Genomic DNA, 19,464 nt, shown 5'->3' on the forward strand with positions numbered 1-19,464 from the left:
GCTAAATCTTGGAAACAACCCAAATGCCCATCAACTGATGAATGGATAAAAAAAAAGTGGTGTTATTATATAATGGAGTACAATTCAGCCATAAAGAATGATAAACTTGAGATATTTATATGTAAATGGATGTACTTTGAGAACATACTTTTAAGTGAAATAAATTGAACACACATGTGTAAATATCACATTGTCTCACTGGTGTGAGAAACTGAAAGTGAAAATAAAGACCAAAAAGAATAATAATGAAATACAGTGAAATTAGGAAGAAATTGTTCAAAATTATACAGAATGTGAGCTATTTTGTAAATACTTACAATGTTTTAAGCAAAAAAAAGCTATAGTATTGGTGAGATTAGCAAATGAAAATATATTCTTTTTAGATCATAATGCAATGTATTTACCATTGTTATTCTCTAATAATTTTTGTTATGAAAAATTATTCCTTCATAGAATGCCTTTTATATTTTCTTTATTAATATCAGCTTGTGTTATATTAAAATTTAAAAATTTTAAAAATTAAATAACATCAATAGGTTGCTTTTATCCAATTACAAAATATTAAATGACATAAATTTTTATCTAAATTTGCTACTTTTAAAAGAACAAAATGACTAAGAAGAATATACTTATTTACAAAAATATTTTATTGCTTATTAATATTCAAACTTTAATAATTAGAGTGCCATTGCCTGGTCTGTACATCTAACTATTATAATACAATTACATAACAATCACATACATAAACATAAGCCTAGAAAAAGTCCATTATTATAAACAATTTAGCACGATGACACATTTTTTTGTTTTAGAGGGCTTGTACACTTGGGGCATAAATGCATTTAATATACCAAAAAGTTAACAATATTTTGCATCACAGCTACACATAAATTTTTTACATGTATGAATTTCATTTCTACTCTTAAAACAAAATGTTGATTCTTTTAACAGGTTACATGGTATAAGCACACTGACAAGAGTCAAAGGAGGGACATTTTGGTGTTTGTCTGCGGGCCCGTATGTCTGTGCCCCACGTGGCACAAAAGTAGGAGGGCCACTTCCTTGCGCATCTCTGAGAAGTGCACCTTCCTCATCCTTCAGAAGGTTCAGGGGCCCCAGGGCTCATCCTGAATTCTCAAATGGTATTTTGGTCACAGCAATAACAGTCTAGTGCTGTGTCATTTTCCCCAGTAGCAGGTTTCAAAGAGACCAAACTGGATATGATCTTCCATTGAAGAAGACAAACTGGATGGTGGAGAAAGAGTCTGTCTTGGATAAACCTGAGAAGATAATGAGCAGATGAGAAACATCAAGACTTTGGAGGCAAGTTGTATCCATCTCCAGTAAATACTGACTGGGGAAAAAACAATGAACATAAGAAAATTAGAAAAATCCTTCCTTTTTTCACAGACCTTATTTCTCTTTGGGCACACATTTTTGAAATTTTCACTTCAAAAGACAATTTAGGCTTAATTATGAGGAAAGCTGTGTAGAAAAAAATCATTAATTTTATTAATTTGAAAATCCTCTACCAGAGCTAATTCCTTGTGGTAATAGTCTCCTGTAAATCAGTGTAGAAATGCTATTGTACCCTGTCTAATAGCAGAGTATTCCCCACTGGAGAAAAACTGTATGAATTTACTGAATGAGGGGAAACATTTATACACTTGCATTGTCTCATTGAACCAAGTCATGATGAAGAGACACCCTGTACTTCTAAGGAATATTAAAAAGCCATTAGCTAGATGACAGATCTCATTGAGCAACAGAAAATTCATACTGGAGAGAAACCAGTGAGTATAGCATAACCTCATTGAATATTAGCATTTTATACTGGAGAGATAGCTTTGGCTACGTGTGATAAAATTGTCTCAAACTTTATCCTTTATTCTACATTTGAGAGGTCATACACAGAGAAGCCTTATAAATGTAAGAAATGTGGAAATATCTTCAGCCAAAAGTAAATCCTCATTCATCAAAAAATTCATACTGGAAAGAAATCTTGTGAATGTGGGAAAGCTTCCATTCCGATGTCACACCTCAGCCAGCAGAGAAATTGTAGCGGGGGAAACCCCTTTGCCTGTAAGGTATGTGGGAAAATCTTCAGCCACAAATCCAATCTCACTGAGCATGAGTTTTTTCATACTAGAGAGAAACCTTCTGAATGTAATGAATGTGGGAAAGCCTTTAGCCAAAAACAGTACGTCATTAAACATCAGAACACCCATACTGGAGAGAAGCTTTTTGAATGTAATGATTGTGGAAAATCCTTCAGCCAGGAAGAAAACCTCCTTACCCATCAGAAAATTCACACTGGAGAGAAACTTTTCGAGTGCAAAGATTGTGAGAAAGCTTTCATTCAGAAGTCAAACCTCATCAGACACCACATAACTCACATGGGAGAGAAGCCCTTCATATGTAAGCAGTGTGGGAAAACCTTTAGTGGCAAATCAAATCTTACTGAGCATGAGAAAATTCATATTGGAGAGGAACCCTTTAAATGTAATGAATGTGGGACAGCTTTTGGCCAGATGAAGTACCTCATAAAGCATCAAAACATTCACACTGGAGAGAAACCCTATGAATGTAATGAATGTGGAAAAGCTTTCTCTCAGCGAACATCACTTATTGTGCATGTGAGAATACATTCAGGTGATAGACCTTATGAATGCAATGTATGTGGAAAACCCTTCTCTCAGAGTTCATCTCTCACTGTGCATGTGAGAAGCCATACAGGTGAGAAGCCCTATGGTTGTAACAAATGTGGGAAAGCTTTCTCACGGTTCTCAACCCTAGCCCTGCATTTGAGAATACACACAGGTAAGAAGCCTTATCAATGTAGTGAATGTGGGAAAGCTTTCAGTCAGAAGTCACACCATATTAGACACCAGAAAATTCATACTCATTAAAAAACATGTGAATATCTTCAAAATGGGAAAATGTGCTCCAGGAATTTGTATCTCACAGTACATCTGAAATATTTTGAAGCAAAGCACTGCAGGTGAGGTGAACTTTAACAAATGCTAAAACTTACAGGATACCAACTAGCTCATACTGAAGAAAAAGATTTTTGTATGATGAAAAGACTGCCTGACCAAGAAAACTGTAGCAGAGGTAATAATTAACTTTAAATGCATTTCCCTAAAATTGGGTACAGAAAATAGAGGCCTGTTACTGCTCTTGGCATAAGTCTGGAGATCTTCACCAATATAAGAAAATAAGGTATAAGTATTAGGAAGAAACAAAAACATATGATCATCTACAAATAAGCCTTTGTGACAGCGATTCAGCAGAGCAGAAGATTCCAGGAAGAGACCTATGCATTTATTAGAATTTGGAATATGAAAGAGATGGCATTAGGAGAGGAAGAAATGATAAGACTTGAAAAAATTATTTGGAGGTAATTTGTTCTCCAAGGGTGGAGAATGAACCATGGATTACACAGAATAGTAAAACCCACAGGGATTGAAGAAAAATATAAAAAGCCAGTATACTAAAAATGGTTATGAACTTGAAAGTAGGAAAACATTCCTTATAACAAATTTAAGAATACATATTAGTTTTACTTGTATGTATGTTCAGGAAATAATGTAGTAGCCAGGTAATGGAAACAATTTAAATCTCCATCTGGAACAAAATGGAAAATTCTTAAGGTAGAATACTACACATCTACAAAAATGCAACAGATGAGAGCCACATGGTAATAGAAATATCTAAAAGTTGAGAAGGAAAAATGTTGCAGAATGATGCATATAGTACATGACTTTTTGTAAATTTGAGTTATGTTTCCTTGATGAAGTTCAATACTTTATATTGGTAATGCATATACATACATATGTAAATGTTTTTGAAATCAGTTGGAAGGATACAGACCAAACTCTTGATGGTGGCCTGTGAAGAGTGAAGAAGGGAAGGGAATGAGTGGGGGGGGGGGGCTTAATCTTTTTATATAAATATCCATTTCTCTTAAAAACTGCAAGTAAATATATGAAGATACTAATTCTGAAAAAAAAAAGAGTCAAAGGATACCTTTAGACCTCCTATGACTTTATGAAACTGTGCTAATGACCAGAAATAGACATTATTTAATACACAAGTATATCTCATTTATACAATAATATAATGGTTGTTTAGTCAAAGCTAAGAGATATAGATCAAATTTTAAATGTAAGGACTGACTTGACTCAAAGAGCAGAGATGCCAAAAATTTTAAATCATGTTATGCTTAAGGTCCAGATGTAACTATTTTATAGTTACATGTGTAATTGTATTATATAAAAGAGAAAACTTACTGGTTACTTCGTATGCATTGAATTTATATAATCTTAACTCTATAAACTTAACATTTGATCAATCAGCATACTTATCCTCAGATACATATCTCTAGTCCAAGATATACAGGGTATACTATAACTTAAGATAATAATTTATTTAACCAGTTAAAAACTGATTATTTAAAAGATTTTACAACAATTTAACATTTATAAAAATCTTAACTTTTAAATCTCAGCTTCTTTTTTTTTTTTTTTATTGGTACCAGGGATCGAACTCGGGTCCTTGGGCTTGGAAGGCAAGCAGCGGAACCACTGAGCTAAACCCCCAGCCCAAATCTCAGCTTCTTAAATAATCAAAAGCCTAACAAAAGAAAATATAAGAAATTATTTTGATAAAACACAAAACCTTTGTGTCTTAATCTAGTTTTTGTAAGTTTAACCAATGGCATTTTAATACCTTAAGAAAACCTTACTGCTTTGTACAGAAAACTTTAACCTTTTAATTATAGTCAATTTAACTATATATAAAGATTTCATAATAACATTTCTTGAGGTGGGACACAATAAGATTCTTAGGGATACCAGAAAAACTACCCATCAGTGGAGAAAACTGAAGCAAATTGGTTCAGGCAGCCACACTTTCAGCCACAGGGGGGGAGCTTTGTGTGGCAGTTCCTCCGGCTCTGTGGATCCCCACCTAGGAGAATTTTTATCATTATTTTAGTGTAAAATGACAGCATCTTAACTCGGCCTAAAATGTTTTTTGTCACAATCAGTGTGAAGGTGGGCTATATACAGAGAAACACTCTAAGTCATCACCAGGGCAATATAGTAGAATACTGAGAGTAAAACTGATGTACCTGAGGTGGAAATACAATTATGACTTAGGTGACAGAGAAGGAAGAACAAAAGTCAGAAATCAACACAGAGTCACTAGTGGGCTGACTGTAAATATTGACTCAGTAGCAGGAGCATAAGATCATTGAGAGTTAATGAAGCTTAACACAAAAGCTATAACAATAAGAGTGACATCTCTGGAGGATTGAAGACAGTGGAGACAACTCTTTTATAGTTTAAACTTGCTCAATAGGTTTGCAGCCTGCTGCGCAAGCGCAAGGACCTGAGTTTGATCCCTGGTAGCAAAAAAAAACCCAAAAAACTTGCTCAATATTTCTACACATGCAAATGGCTGCTTTCCCTAGAAACATACTATTATAAATAATAGAAATATTTCCTAAATGGAAATCTCAACAGGACAAGCAGCATCTGAACCCCAGAGTTGCACACATCCCCACCCAAAGTACAACTGGGCTGGGAAAAGGCAAACAGAAGTCACAGGATCAATCCTTACAATAATGTCCAAAAGGTTACCAGTCACCAAGGAACAGGCCTTCCAATCTTCCTGAATTTCATCTCTTGACTCTCCTCCAACTCATCCTGAAAACCAAGAGCCCACAGTATCGGAAGGAGGGTGGACCCAGGACTTTTGACCTGGTGGGGGCATGACAACTAAAACAACTGTCACCTGAAAGTTGTATGTGTTTGTGTGTGTGTGTGTGTGTGTGTGTGTGTGTGTGTGTGTGTGTGTATGACCAGGACTGTATAGACGCAAGTATGTTAGGTAATGAAGTAGGGAGGCATGTGTGTACATGACTATGTGTATGCAATGCATGCATATATGTGTGTGTAAAAGCACCAATTAAAAACACTTGAAGGAACTAGGGACTCATCTGAAGGCCTAAAGTGTTTCTCAAGACAATCAGCTTCCAAGTGGGATGTATACAAAGGGACATTCTAAGTCATCACCAGAGCAATATGGCAGAGAGTATCCAATGACCTACAGAGGCAAGAGACACAAGCTTTATGACAGGAACAGAGAAGCTGACCTTCACCATGAAAGTTCCTAAGAAAGACCTAGCCCTTTCCTTATAGTTCCCTTGGCTTCTAATGAAATAATCATCCAAAGGAAGAAAATGCAAAGCTCAAGTCACAGGAAGGACTGAGAGGAAGAGAGAAAACACAAGTATTCCTGGGCCAATATGTCACACACAGAAACATGGCATTCTCCAGAAATCAGGACAGAGTGAGTGGAGGTTATTAGGGAAGGAAACAGAAGAGTTTCAGAGGCCTGCAAAAAGGAGGTAAACACTTCACAGAACTAGATGGGGGTTTTCTTAAACTCTAATTAAAAACCGGGATATATGATTATTATTTCTAACTAGTTTCCTCATCATGATACTAATGTAACAAACCAAGGCAATGTCGGTTTTGAACCAGATGCAGAGTCCCCTGGCTCTGGCCCTGGCACTGGCCTTGGTATAGTGCCTCTGTGTTGCTGCTCCATGGTTATTAGATCTAATAGTTTTCAGCATCATGTCACAGAGTGTGACTGTGTTAGTCAGCTTTCAGTGACTGGAAAGACTTATTTTGGCTCACAGTTTTGGAGGTTTCAGTTTATGATCAGTTGCCTTTGAGCCTATGGGGAGGCAGCACATCATGGCAGGATCATGTGTAGAAAGAAGCTCACCTCATGGCTGCTGGGAAGTGAAGGAGAGGAAGAGGAAGTGTTCCCTTCAAAGGCATACCTCCAATGATATTAGGTCCCATATTTTAAAAGTTCCATTACTTCCAAATGGCACTGCCCTGCAGACTAAACCTTTAACACATACGTCTTTGGGTAATATTTAACATTCAGGCTATAACAGTGATATATTGATTCCTCAAGTCTGTTATGATGAACCAAAGGCTGATGTAATCTTCCTCATCAGTCTCTAGTTTTCAGGTGGCTGATTGTTCTCCACATGAGGATATGCAACTATTATGGAAACCATTTTGGCTCTTATAGTATCTAGAAGTCTAGTTCTAATGAGATACAGCTTTACTCTCAATAGGTTTTAGTTCTGTAACTGTCTCCCACTGAATGGACACCCCAAAGTTATTTCCATTTTCTATCCTGGGAAATAGGAGCTATACCCTTGACCATGTTACTTTTCCTGATCAGCAGCCAGATCTTAGGTTTTACTTCTCAATAATGTCCGTCAGTGGCTGGTTGGTTTCCATCTCCCATGGGACATCACAAATGCCATGGCTCCTTAGAAACTCTCTTGAAACTCATCCAACATTTGCTTCTTATAAGTAGGACCATCCACTGTGACTATTGGTAATAAGAATGGGATCAGAGAATGAGATATTCATATGTGAGTGTACCTATGTTAGCTGTGGATATTTAGGATGTTTTTTCCTTAAAAAAATCTATCAAGTTCTAACAATTTCTTTGGAAAAAATTTGCCATCAAGTGTGCCTCACTTGTGATCACTCCCTGAAAAAAGTTGACCTTGAGATTCACTTCCTAATTCATCTTCAGCAATGAGGCCTCAGGTGAACCTGGCATGTCCCCTCCACTGAAGACTGGTAGCACTCCCTTGTGGGGAATTCAATAGCTTTGTTACAATGTGCCTATATTTGATTTGTGCTTTTATTTACTCTGCTTGACTTTCTTTTTGCATACTGGGAAATGAATTCAGGACCTTGTGCTTGCTGGGCAGGTGCAGCACCACTGAGCTACATCCCCAGCCTTCTCTGCTTGACTTTAATAAAGTACATCTATAGCTTGATGTCTTTGGTCCTTTTTGGAAAATTATAACATTGTTATCATTTCAAATACACTACTGCCTTATTTGCTTTCTACTCTCTCCTTTAGAAATTCTAATAATCTAAATTTTTGATGTGTCTCACATTGTCCCTAAATTTTTAATTCTATTTTCTATATTTAAAAAGAAATTTTCTTTTAACTGTTTTCTGATTCATTAATCTTCTTTTCTGCTGGGCTTAATCTGAGGGTAAACTGACCATTAAGTAACCAGTTTCAGGTTACGCTTTCATTGTTTGGTCCTAGAATTTCCATTTCATTCTCTGTAGAAATATCTTGAACATGGCATAACATAGCTACTTTAAAGTCTGTGTCTGGTGCATCCATTTTCTGGATCCCTGATAGGCCTCTTCTATTGTGTTGTTTCTCTTAGATTTTGATCATATTCTCTTGATTGTACCCTTTTTATAACTGAGTACCAGATTTAAGTGTAGACATATTATCTTCCTTGAGATGAAATATATATCATTTTTAGCACTGTAGTTAAGGACCCTACATCTGGAATCACCTTAATCCAATATTTAAAATATTGAGATTATCAAATATTAGAAATATTGAAATCATTTCAAACTAGTTTCAGTCCCCAGGCAAAGGCTTGCTTCATGTCCAATTAACTTGTAGTGCTACTGTGCGGCCTCAACCCAAAGGATGGGGATTCTACTACTTCTTACCTTTCTTAAGAAATTGGTTGTGAATACCTTGAGAAAAATAGGGTTTAAATGGAATATACTATCATCCAGAAAATAATGAAGTTTGTGCCTTCTAAGACTCAGCTAGTCCTACTGACTTGAGATCACTCCAGCCTTTCCAAGATCCCCAGCTTAATCAGGGAGTCTTGCCACCATTCACTCAATCTTGCTACAGCCCAAGTCTCCATCTCCTTATCTTAGTTCTGGTAATGGTTTGATAGCCACAATAGCCCTGCCTTTTCACAAGGCTTACTCCTCATTGCTCTGGTTTTACCTCACAGATATTCTGTGTTATCTTTTTCACATACATACTGAGCTGTTGGAAATTTTCCTATCTTTCTAAAAACTAGTGATGCAAGAAAATGTCTTAATTCAGGATTTATACAGAATCTTACTATATTTTGGAAGGTCCAGAAGTGAAAGCCCTGCCTTCTTGTTTCCAGTTATCATTTGTGAGCTTTTTGGGTAAGATAACATTCTCCAAATGCTCAAAATATTGAAGTCAAGTTTAGGCTTAGAATATATAGAGAGAAAAAACCAGTGAACAAAACACACACTTCCACTGATGATAAATACATGTTTTTAAATGCTTTACAAGATATATAAAATCATGAATCCTCCTTCTTTTCATTAAGTTCTAGTTGCTTTATTGCTGAATCATAACCCTCACATGAGTCAATGACATGATATTAGATTCTCACATGGGGATCAGTAGGTAATCACAGTAGCCACTTAACTAAACCTCAGATTCTGACCAAAAAAAAAGTGTACAGAATGGTCACTATCCCATTGTTTCTATTCATAAGCTTTAGAGCTGCTGATACATCTTACCAGCTGACTCACCATCAATGAGAGTTTTTGGTAGGTGTTGAGTAAATCTGAAAGCCAGAATACTAGCCTGGAGTTTATGAACAAATTATGAATTTTTAAGGTTGCAATGAAACATTTTGTTTCTTTTCAAGATTAAAACATACCCAGAGAGTTGGAATATGTATGAAAAAAGTGGGAGGTGCTATAATGCCCTGATAGCAAAATTCCAAATGGGTTCCTTCTGCCTCCTCATTTAGATTTTAGCTACAAAAATGGTATAGTACTACTGTGTCAGAAGTTATGGGTAAACTATGGAATAGGGCAGAGGTTAAAACTACAAGCTCTAGGCTAGAGAAGTAGCTTTGTAATATTGCTCGCTTAGCAGGCACAAGGCCCTGGGTTCAGCCCCCAGAACCACAAACAAACACCCTACAAATATCCATGAAACTGACCTGCAGGTATAACTCCCAGTTCTACTAATTAAAAGGGGTGACCAGAATAAAAATGAAAGTTTAATTTTTTAAAATTATGACAGCAAAATACACATTGCCATTAACGCTCCTAAAAGTTACCCTCCCCCCATCACTTCAAACATGCCTATTTCTTCATTCTTGCACTTTCTAAAGCAGTTCTGGAGGTCCTAATTGTGAGTGTCTTTACGAAGTGTGATCAAAAACACAGTGAATGCTGTTGCTGGTGCCGTCCAATAAAAAGGCAGACTCTTAAAAGGATTATCATGTGTCCTTATCCACTGTATTCACTGAATCTGGCATCAGGGGGCTCTGGATCTTCTCTAAAGTCAAAATTACAATGAAAGGTAAACATTTTGAATCAATTCAGGGCATTGATGCAACCACAACAGCATAACTAAAACATTCACAGAAGAGGACTTTCAGAACTGCCTCAGAAGGTGTCAAGAACAATGGAATAAGAGTTTTTGAAGCAAGGGTGAATATTTTGAGGAAAATCAATGGCAAGGTGCTTTTTACTGTAATAAATTTTTAAAAATTTATTCATTCTCTGGGTTTTGCAACCACAGCTCATACCATTCCTACTTGGTATGTTCCTTAATTTCCTTAGTCTTCCATTTCCTCAGTAAAATAATGTTAGAATTTGCTTCACATGACCACAGAGCTGGACAACATCGCAAGTTACAAAAACAGTAAGGATTCGGGAGGTTTATCAAGTTATTTCAACCTTGTTATATTTTTCTTGTCCAAGAAAAATAATACTGTACTAAGAGATAGTGCTTCAGCCAAGTTCAATATAGATCTCATGGCTTATGAGAGAACATGAGAAAAACGGGCTGATGCTCAGTCCATGCTTTACCTACACTGAGAAAAGTCTAAAGAGACAACAGAAATAATGAAAAACAACTGAGATGCTCAGGAACACTTGTCACCATCATCTATATTTCGAACCACATAATTGAGGAATTATCCTAAAAACTTAGTTCTAAACCTGCTATCTCTAAATAAATTTAAAAGAATTATTAATCCAGTTGGAGGAAATAGTGAATTTTGGAAAAAAAGAGAGAGAAACCATAGCTTAAAAAAGCAATAAATGCCCAACACTGGAAAACACAGGCCAACACATAACAATAGTCTCTATCCTAAAATAGTTAATCCCTGAAATGATGGAAGCTCTAATAAAGTATGCATCTGTTATAAGAAAATATACAAAGCAGAAGTTCTAATATCTTGCCAGCTAATATACCTTTCATACTTAAAAAGACTATTTGCCTCTTAATTTAAAATCATACTCAGAAGTTTGCTTATTTTTATTTAATATATTTAATTTAAAACAATGTTTTAATGTAATGATTAATGAGAATTTACCGAGCATTTAACTACTAGCAAGCAGTGTGCTAGCTCAGCAAATTCAAAAAGGTACAGGATATGGTTTTTGCCCACAAGTAAAGACATCCATTAGCACACAATTTTAATTGACTTTACAAAACTGAGTGATTATTCTACCATGCAAGATCCAGTATACAGAAATTGAGAAAGAAGAGACATCTGAAAATATTTAGGTAAAAACATTTATAACACATCATTATTCGAAAGTGTAAAGTTCTTCCTATGTTTTTCTAATCTACCCTGCAAAAATAATGGATTATATGTATTAATTTCTGTCTAATATGTAGAACAGGCATTGTGTTGAATTCTCCAAATATCTTATTTAATGTTCACCATAACCCTATAAGGTCAGTATTTTTTAAATTCCATTTTCTAGATAAAGGGGATTAAGAGATTGACTTGAGCTCATAAAGCTCACAAACGGCAGAGCTATAACCTGAATTTAGACAGTGTAACCCAGGAAAAAGTAACCCACCATGCTCTGTACTGCTTCAGAAGCACCCACGAATACAACACATCTGGTCCATATAAAAACTCATCTTGGATAAATCGAAGTCAATACTCGCTGTCATACCCTTTTTATTCTCTTCTTCTGCAATACAAACCATTGTCTTTATTTAAAAGTTGCCCCAAAAGTCTCTAGGCTCCTTTATTACAAGGACTGTGTCTTGTCTTAGTATCCTCATCAGTCCTAGCATATAAATGTAACATCCAATCAATTCTAATGCAATTCTTACGACATGCTGAGCACAAAGAACATACCAGTAAGTGTGAAGTATCTATGCTACCAGTTTTACTCTGGCTAGCTTGGTTAAAGCAAGCAAAATATACACATTGGACTCTAACCATGTATAACAACATTGAATTAACTTCTGTGATGTATACAAGAAGTTTGGGACATAGTTCCTGTTCTGAACAAACTTATAGTTCAGCTGCAGAGAGATATAAAGCAAATACAGAAAAGGTAAATAATTCAAGAGTTGTTCTATACAAGTGAATAAAACAAAGTTCAACACAGGGTATTGTGTGATCACTAGCCTGTTAGGATGTTATGGAGAAAAGAGGCTGTATAGTTTTTAAAAGTTTGATGATTCTAGATTAAATTCATTCAAGCAGATTTCCTTAATGCACAACTTCTCATAGCTCTTATTATGACAATGTACACTGTGAATCTCCAAGAGATTTTCATACTTTGCAGTGTTTTCCAAAATTGTTTTTGAAAAGTGCTCTGATTTGAAGGCTCTCTCCCTGCCCCTCAAAATTCATAAGGTGAAATCACAACCTCTGAAGTGATAGTCCTAGGAAGAGGAGCCTTTGGGGAAGTGATTCGGTCATGCGGATTCCATTAATGCGGGGTGCCCTTATAAAATGGGCCCAAGCCCCCTCCAGCATGAAAAGATACAAGGGTACATGCTTTTCCATGAACCAGAAAATGGGCCCCAGCAAGATACTAATTTTACTAGTGCTTTGATACTGGACTTTATAGGCTCCAGAACTGTGAGAAATAAACTACCCACCCTAGGAGACTATTTATAAGCTACCCGACCTAAAGTGTTTTGTTACAGTAGTGCCGACAGACTAGGACAAAGAGGAATATGCATTTTATAAGATTGAATTGCTTCTGTAGGGGGGAAAAAAAGCTGGTCTGTGTGTGTATGTATGTGTGTTCACACATGTGTGTATGTGTGATAATGTTTAAAGAACTACTCAGCTACTCTCATTAATAATGCATGCAGCAACTTCCTTATCCTAATTTCATGGATGACATTGCTCATTGCTCCCTTGTACAAGAGTTGGGACACAGAATTCTCAACAAAGCACTTCAGCTAGTCACTCCTGATAGAATTGAATGCAATTCAAGAAATATTTTTGTCATCCCTAGACCCAGAGAATTAGATGCAGGAGGTAAAAGAGAAGGAAACTACTGTAATCTGGAGTGAATTAGCTTCAAGAAGAGGTAAATGTTGAACTGAGTTTTGAAATGTAGCCATGAAATTACTTCATTAGTTCTAAAACTTTTTTTAACCTAGATGATTTATTTGTTTACCTGATCTTTCTTAAAATTAGGTATTTAGGAGGGAGGAAAGTTAAGGGGCAAAAAACAAATAAACACATCACCAACTATAATTAGGTTAGACAGAATTACTAAATATAGTAATTCATAGATCAGAGAACTTGTGAGCAATACTGAATAAGCACCTCTGCTGTGAGGTTCTTTATGTAGGACTCCTCAGAATTTGAGTGCTGGTAGGGTAATATTAATGGTCTCACTTCAAATTTCCTTCCTCACTTCCATATGAGACAGAGATCAGTCCCATGCAAAATTTGCATCTCTGTCAATTATCTTTACAGGTTCTAAAAGGCTGTCTCCAAAGTTTTCACAAACAATCTTATCATTTTCAGATTGTGGCTCAACTTAGCCCAGTTAAACACAGAGAAGTCAGTGAAAGGGCTGGTGTTCCTGCCAATCATGCTTTTTCTTCATGCTTTTCAAACTTCAAACACTTGAGGCACTTACATAGCATTGCCTCCTGTTATTCTGTCTGAACTGAAGTCCCTCAGTGTTATAAAAAGTAAGAAGAAAGTTCCTCTGGCTACTATGTGTCAACAATTACTGTTTTAGAATTAACACAGTGTTGAGTCCACAGTACTCCTTGCGTTCCAAAATCACTAATGAAAATATCTTCAGCTTCTGTTCAGAAAAACTCATTGAAAGACAATTCTCCATGGGTCTCTCACATTTCTGCACCTCTAAGCAGAAGCACAGGGTACCTTTATTCTGGACTATCACCTTTAAAGATGTTTGTATGGGCACCAATCTTGGAAAATACAGTGCTTCTTTCTGGAAAGACCTGATTTGTCCTATGGGGCAAAAGTCAGGGCAGGGTTTCTGTAATTTATAAAGGATTCTTTTTTTATCCATTAAGTTTATAGGTACATTTTAGGTATAAAATACAGTTGTATTCATCATTAGGATCTTGTACCTGTACATGATGTATCTTGGTTCTTATTTTTTCCCCTTCCCCTGCCCTCCCTTCACCCCCTCCACCTTTTCCTATTTGCAAAGACTTTGTTTCCATTTTTTTCCTTTTCACATATTTTTTCTTTTCCCTTCTTTCCCTTCCCCTTCCCCTCCCACTTCCCCTATTCCTTTAGACCTTTTCTTCCTATTGCATAATATCAATTGTACATTTTTAAAATTACAATATCAAGATCTAGAATTTATTACCACAGATTTTACAGAATTTAAAAGGATATAGAAAGCATATTACAAAAATCTTGTTTGAAATAAATTTGACAACTTCTAAGAAGTACCTTGCAAGACAAATTAATGAAACTAACTCTGGAGGAAGTATAAAATTTGAATAGCGCCTGTTAAAGAAAGTATATTCCTAGCTTGAAAACCTACCTATATGACAACAGCAGGCTCATAAACATTTTAATTGATAAATTATATCAATCATTTAAAGCAGAAAAAAGAAGGAACACTTCTCCCCTCATTTTAGGAAATCAACATTGTGCTAATACTAAAACTGGATAAAGAGAAGAAAAAAGTATGAACATAGAAAGAAATTTGTTTAACAAAACAAACTATTAGAAGTCAGATCGGACAGTATGTAGAAAGTGATTTTACTATAGGGATGGCAGTGTTGGTTCAGCATTGGAAGATCCACCCGCAAAAGTCATCATTTGAACAGAGGAAAGGAAAAAGTCATATGATCCTGTCAGTAGTTGGAGAAAAAGTATTGGACTAAATTCTACAGCTGTGCATGGTAAAAGCTATCAGGAGACTAGAAGTAGAACAGAAATTTCTCAACAGATCAAAGACATGTACTCCTACTTTCAGCAAAAATTACTTATGTGAATGGAGAAGATACAATGCTTTCTCCCTAAGGTGAGGAACAAGGGCAGATATGCTTACTCTTTATCTGTCCATTAAACTTTGAAACATAGGCCCAAACCAAAATAGTCTGGCAATAAAAAGAAACAAGTAGAATAGGATTGGCAAGGTAGAAGTAAAATCTTTATATATAGGTGAAATGATCATCTACAGAGAGAATAGTAAGAAATCTCTAGGAGCCCCTAGAACTTGTATTTGAATTTATCAGGATTAGAAAACAGAAGGTATATATAAAAATTCAGGTCTATGTATACTTGCTATAAATGAAGAATTGGATATTGAAATTTAAAAGTTATGTAGGAGTACAAAGGACCTAGAAAAGTAAAAAGAAAAAGAAAAAAACCAGTGTTGGAAGATGTTTAGTACCTAATTTTTAGACTTCTTCTAAAGCTACAGTAATCAAGGCAGTGTCGGTGTAAGGAAAGACATACAGATCACTGGAATAAAACAGAGAATCTAGAAATAGAACCATACATATATGGCCCACTGAGTTTCAAAAGATTATTTAACATTAGCATTTTATAGAACATAAACTCAATTCAAGAGCAGAGGAAAAGATAGTGTTTTCAGTAAATGGCACTAGAACACCTGGTATCCATATATAAAAAATTAACCTCAACCCTTTATTTCCATACACAGAAATAACTTGAAAGGCTCTATGAACCTAAATATGAAAGGCTAAAACTATAAAACTTTAAGAGGAAATTATAAGGGAAAATGTTTTTGAATTTAGGGTAGGCAAGAATATCCTAGGATATAAAAAACATGATGTATAAAAGAAAAAAATTGATAAATGAGATTCCATCAAAATTTAGAACTTTAAATGACATCATTAAGAAAATGAAAAGTAGTCCTTAAACAGACCATATTTATAATGCATATAACCTATGACCAAAATATATAAAGATCTCTTACAGCTCATTAATAGACAACTCAATTAAAAAGTAGACACAAGAAGATGATAAATAGTCAGTACAGCACAAGGAAAAGTGTGCAACACTAGAATCAGAAAAATACTAATCAGTACAATAACAAGATTGAATTATACACTCATTAGGGAGATGAAGTTAAAAGTTTTAAAAGAACAAATGTCAGCTTAGGTGTGAACCAGAACTCTCTAATACTGCTAATGTGAATGTAAAATGACAAAACAATTTTGGAAAACAATATAGAAATTTCTTGTATTACTGTTAAGAACCAACAGTTCTGTTCTTAAGTTTTTACTTGAGAGGAATGAAAATGCATGTTCACAATAGATTTGTACATAAAAGTTGACTATCCCTTATCTGAAATTCTTGGGACCACAGTGTTTCAGATTTTAATTTGAAATCCACTTGATGTGAAAAGAGGATAGCTACTCCTGGGGGGGAAGGGGGGTTCCTGTGACATGGAGTATTGTTTTCCACCCTTTAACTTTCAGACTATGAGTTTCCTTTTGAATTAAATATATTTCTTGTATGCAGCATACTATTGGATCTTGCTTCTTGACCCATTCTGCCAGTCTATTTCTTTCAATTGGTGAATTGAGACTATTAACATTGATGGTTATAACTCATACATATTGATTTATCATTATCATGACTTTTTCTGTTTGTTGGAGTCTCCCCCTTTGAGTTTAATTTCTTGTCACGCCCGATGGATACATTCTGCTGGGCTTCCTGGGGTTGTGATCCTCATTGTCTTTTCCTAGGATATTATCTAAAATTTTTTGGAGTGCTGGTTTGGTATTCATGACATTCCTAAGCTGCTCTTTGTCATGAAAGTATCTTATTTCCCCATCAATTTTGAAAGATAGTTTTGCAGGGTACATCAATCTGGGTTGGAGGCTGATTTCCTTTAGGGCTTGAAATACATCACTCCAAGCTCTTCTTGCCTTGAGGGTTTGCATTAAGAAATCTGCTGTGATTCTGATGGGCTTTCCTTTGTATGTGATTTGTTTCTTTTCTCTGTTTGTAGAATTTTGTTCTTCTGTTGGGTTTCTGGAATCTTAATTATTATATGCCTAAGTGTAGATTTTTTGATCAAGGCTATTTGGAGTCCTGTATGCCTCACTTATCTGTATGTCAAGTTCTTTTCCCCTGCTTGGAAAGTTTTCTGTCATCACTTCTGTGAACAGCTTTTTTTTTTAATGTCATCTGCACTCTTTCCTGTTTCTTCTTTGACTCCAATCAGTCTTATGTTATCATCTTTGCATCGTCTAGCAGCTGCTGGATTGATTTCTCATGGTCCCTTACAATTTTGAAGGAATTTTTCTTTTCTTGGTCACTAATTGCAATCTTATCTTCTATATCTGAAATTCTAACCTCACATTGGCTTATTCTGCTGTATAGACTTTCAATGGAGTTTTTAATCTCCTGGAAATGTTTGTATCTGTTTTATGGATTCCATTTGTTTCCTATGTTGGGATTCCGTCATGTTCCTCAGTGCCTCTATTTTTCTTTCTTTTTTTTTTTTTTTTTTTTTGGTAACGGGGATCAAACTCTGGTCCTTGCACTTGTGCAGCAGGCGGCGAAACCACTGAGCTAAATACCTGGCCCTGAGCCTCTATTTTTTTAATCTGTGTCTGCTCTAGATTTATTAATCATGTCTTGCACTGTGGGTACAATCTCTGGTGTTATCTGTGAAATTATTTCTGATTTCATATTTTCCAGATCCTCTTTTGTTGCCAGTTCAGGGAGTCCAGGTGTTTGAGTCAGACTGTTCCATCACATTTCCCTTTGGCGTTGTTTTAGGTGATCTGGAAGTCTGGTTTTGAAACTTGTTTACATGTCTTCTCATTTCAATGAGGGGGAGATTGCTGCTGGCGCCCGTGCAGCTTAACTACTCTGTGCTCGCAGTAGGGTACAGCAGCCCTGAAGTCTCCTCTTGTGAGCTGGGAGCAGCTCACCTCCTCTGCGCTCATGGGGCTATAAAGGATTCTGATGTCCTAAGTTCCGGATTCTCCTGTAACACATCAGCTGTGTATACAGGCTTTATGTAGTTCCTTTTGTATTTTCCTGTGGTAAATGGAGCAAGGAATCAAAGCAAATATGTTGGATATTGGGACATAAGTAACAAAGTCCTTTGTCTCTGACCTAGGAGTCTTATATCCTTTTTTTTTTTTAGGAGTTTTATATCTTTGACCAGCATCCATGAAACTGTGCAAGGCTAACTTGTTAAATGGCAAATAGGGCAAGACCCCAGACCTCTTTCCAGTTGTTCACACACATCTCCCTATGTGATTCTGACATAAATCCTTGGACAAAACCCACTAAAATAGACACTGTGCCATCCTGGGCTACTCTTCCTAGGCAGCCCTCCAACTAGCTTGACCAGTATGGGAGCATCAAAGCCTGCCACTTTTGCCCAGTTAGGATGCAATCTCATGGATAATCTTTGCCTCCAAGCCCTCTATTGGGTTTGAGGCAGGAGATTAGGGCATAAAAGCCTGGCTGAAAAACAGGCTGTGACCTATCAACCACAGCTGGGATCTGCCGGGCAGAGCAACTTCCAACAGACCACATCTGAGAGGGTGTAAAAGACCGTGGCCACTGACTTCACAGCCACTGTGATGTGCTGTCCTCCTGTGTTTGTAGTGTCCTGTCTTGCAGGCAGGACATGTCTCTTTTTGCTCTTCACTTTTCTTCACTCTTTGGTTTTCTTCCTTTACTTTAAATAAAAGTTGTGTTTACCTATTCATTGGTTGTCTCAACCAATTCTTTGGGTGGAACAGAAAAAGGCTGAAACTATCAGACATTAGGCTATCTGGCAACAAGTTGGTTGAGACTGTCTGATCTGTAGGTTTTCTCTGCCTAATGTAATTCCTCTGTCTTTTATCTTCCACAGATATAACTCCCCACAAAATGTACTCTCTACTTTATCTCAATATCTGCTTTTCACACAACCTAACTGATATACTTTGTTATAGAGCCAGGCGAGTTGGAACTATAGAGATGTGCCACACTCTGAATTAAATGGAATCCTTTATTATCATAGCCAGCAGTCCAGAGTGGCTCATGCTAAAAAGACTCTGGACAAAGGAAAGGCAGTTTGCAGGGTCCTTTTAAGGACTCTTCTATTTGGGGAGGGCTGAGGGAGCAGAGGAGCACAAGGGGAACTTCATAGGAGCAGAACTTTGCTAATTCAGTGTGGGTCAGGGGCAGTTTCACACGGTTTAGTTAAAACAAAGTATCACATAGATGCAGGAGTTTTCTGTTTGCAAGGTAGTAAAGATAACATGGTTGCAGACTCACACAGGATGCAGTGGTTAATCTGTTATACATTAACTGAGGGGACTCCCAAA

At 36.3% G+C, this 19,464-nt stretch overlaps 1 protein-coding gene and 1 pseudogene across 1 annotated transcript; one reads left to right on the top strand and one right to left on the bottom strand.

Annotated features, from left to right (window-relative positions):
* The first annotated feature begins 1,669 nt into the window (after window positions 1–1,669).
* LOC101716299 (uncharacterized) lies at window positions 1,670–2,913 on the top strand. The gene has a single exon (XM_004835776.3). It carries the CDS (start codon window positions 2,031–2,033, stop codon window positions 2,907–2,909), a length of 879 nt encoding a protein of 292 aa, XP_004835833.1. The 5' UTR covers window positions 1,670–2,030; the 3' UTR covers window positions 2,910–2,913.
* A 3,055-nt stretch (window positions 2,914–5,968) lies between these two features.
* Window positions 5,969–9,348, bottom strand: LOC147830441 (proteasome activator complex subunit 3 pseudogene; annotated as a pseudogene).
* Window positions 9,349–19,464: the final 10,116 nt, after the last annotated feature.

Source organism: Heterocephalus glaber, unplaced genomic scaffold (assembly GCF_053883595.1).
Source record: "Heterocephalus glaber isolate CG9 unplaced genomic scaffold, H.glaber_assembly_v1.0 deba00000122, whole genome shotgun sequence".
In the NCBI taxonomy this organism is placed as follows: Eukaryota; Metazoa; Chordata; class Mammalia; order Rodentia; family Bathyergidae; genus Heterocephalus; species Heterocephalus glaber.

Excerpts from the sequence above, each read along its gene's own strand:
- LOC101716299 (XM_004835776.3), top strand. The coding sequence starts at position 2,031 with ATGTCACACCTCAGCCAGCAGAGAAATTGTAGCGGGGGAAACCCCTTT.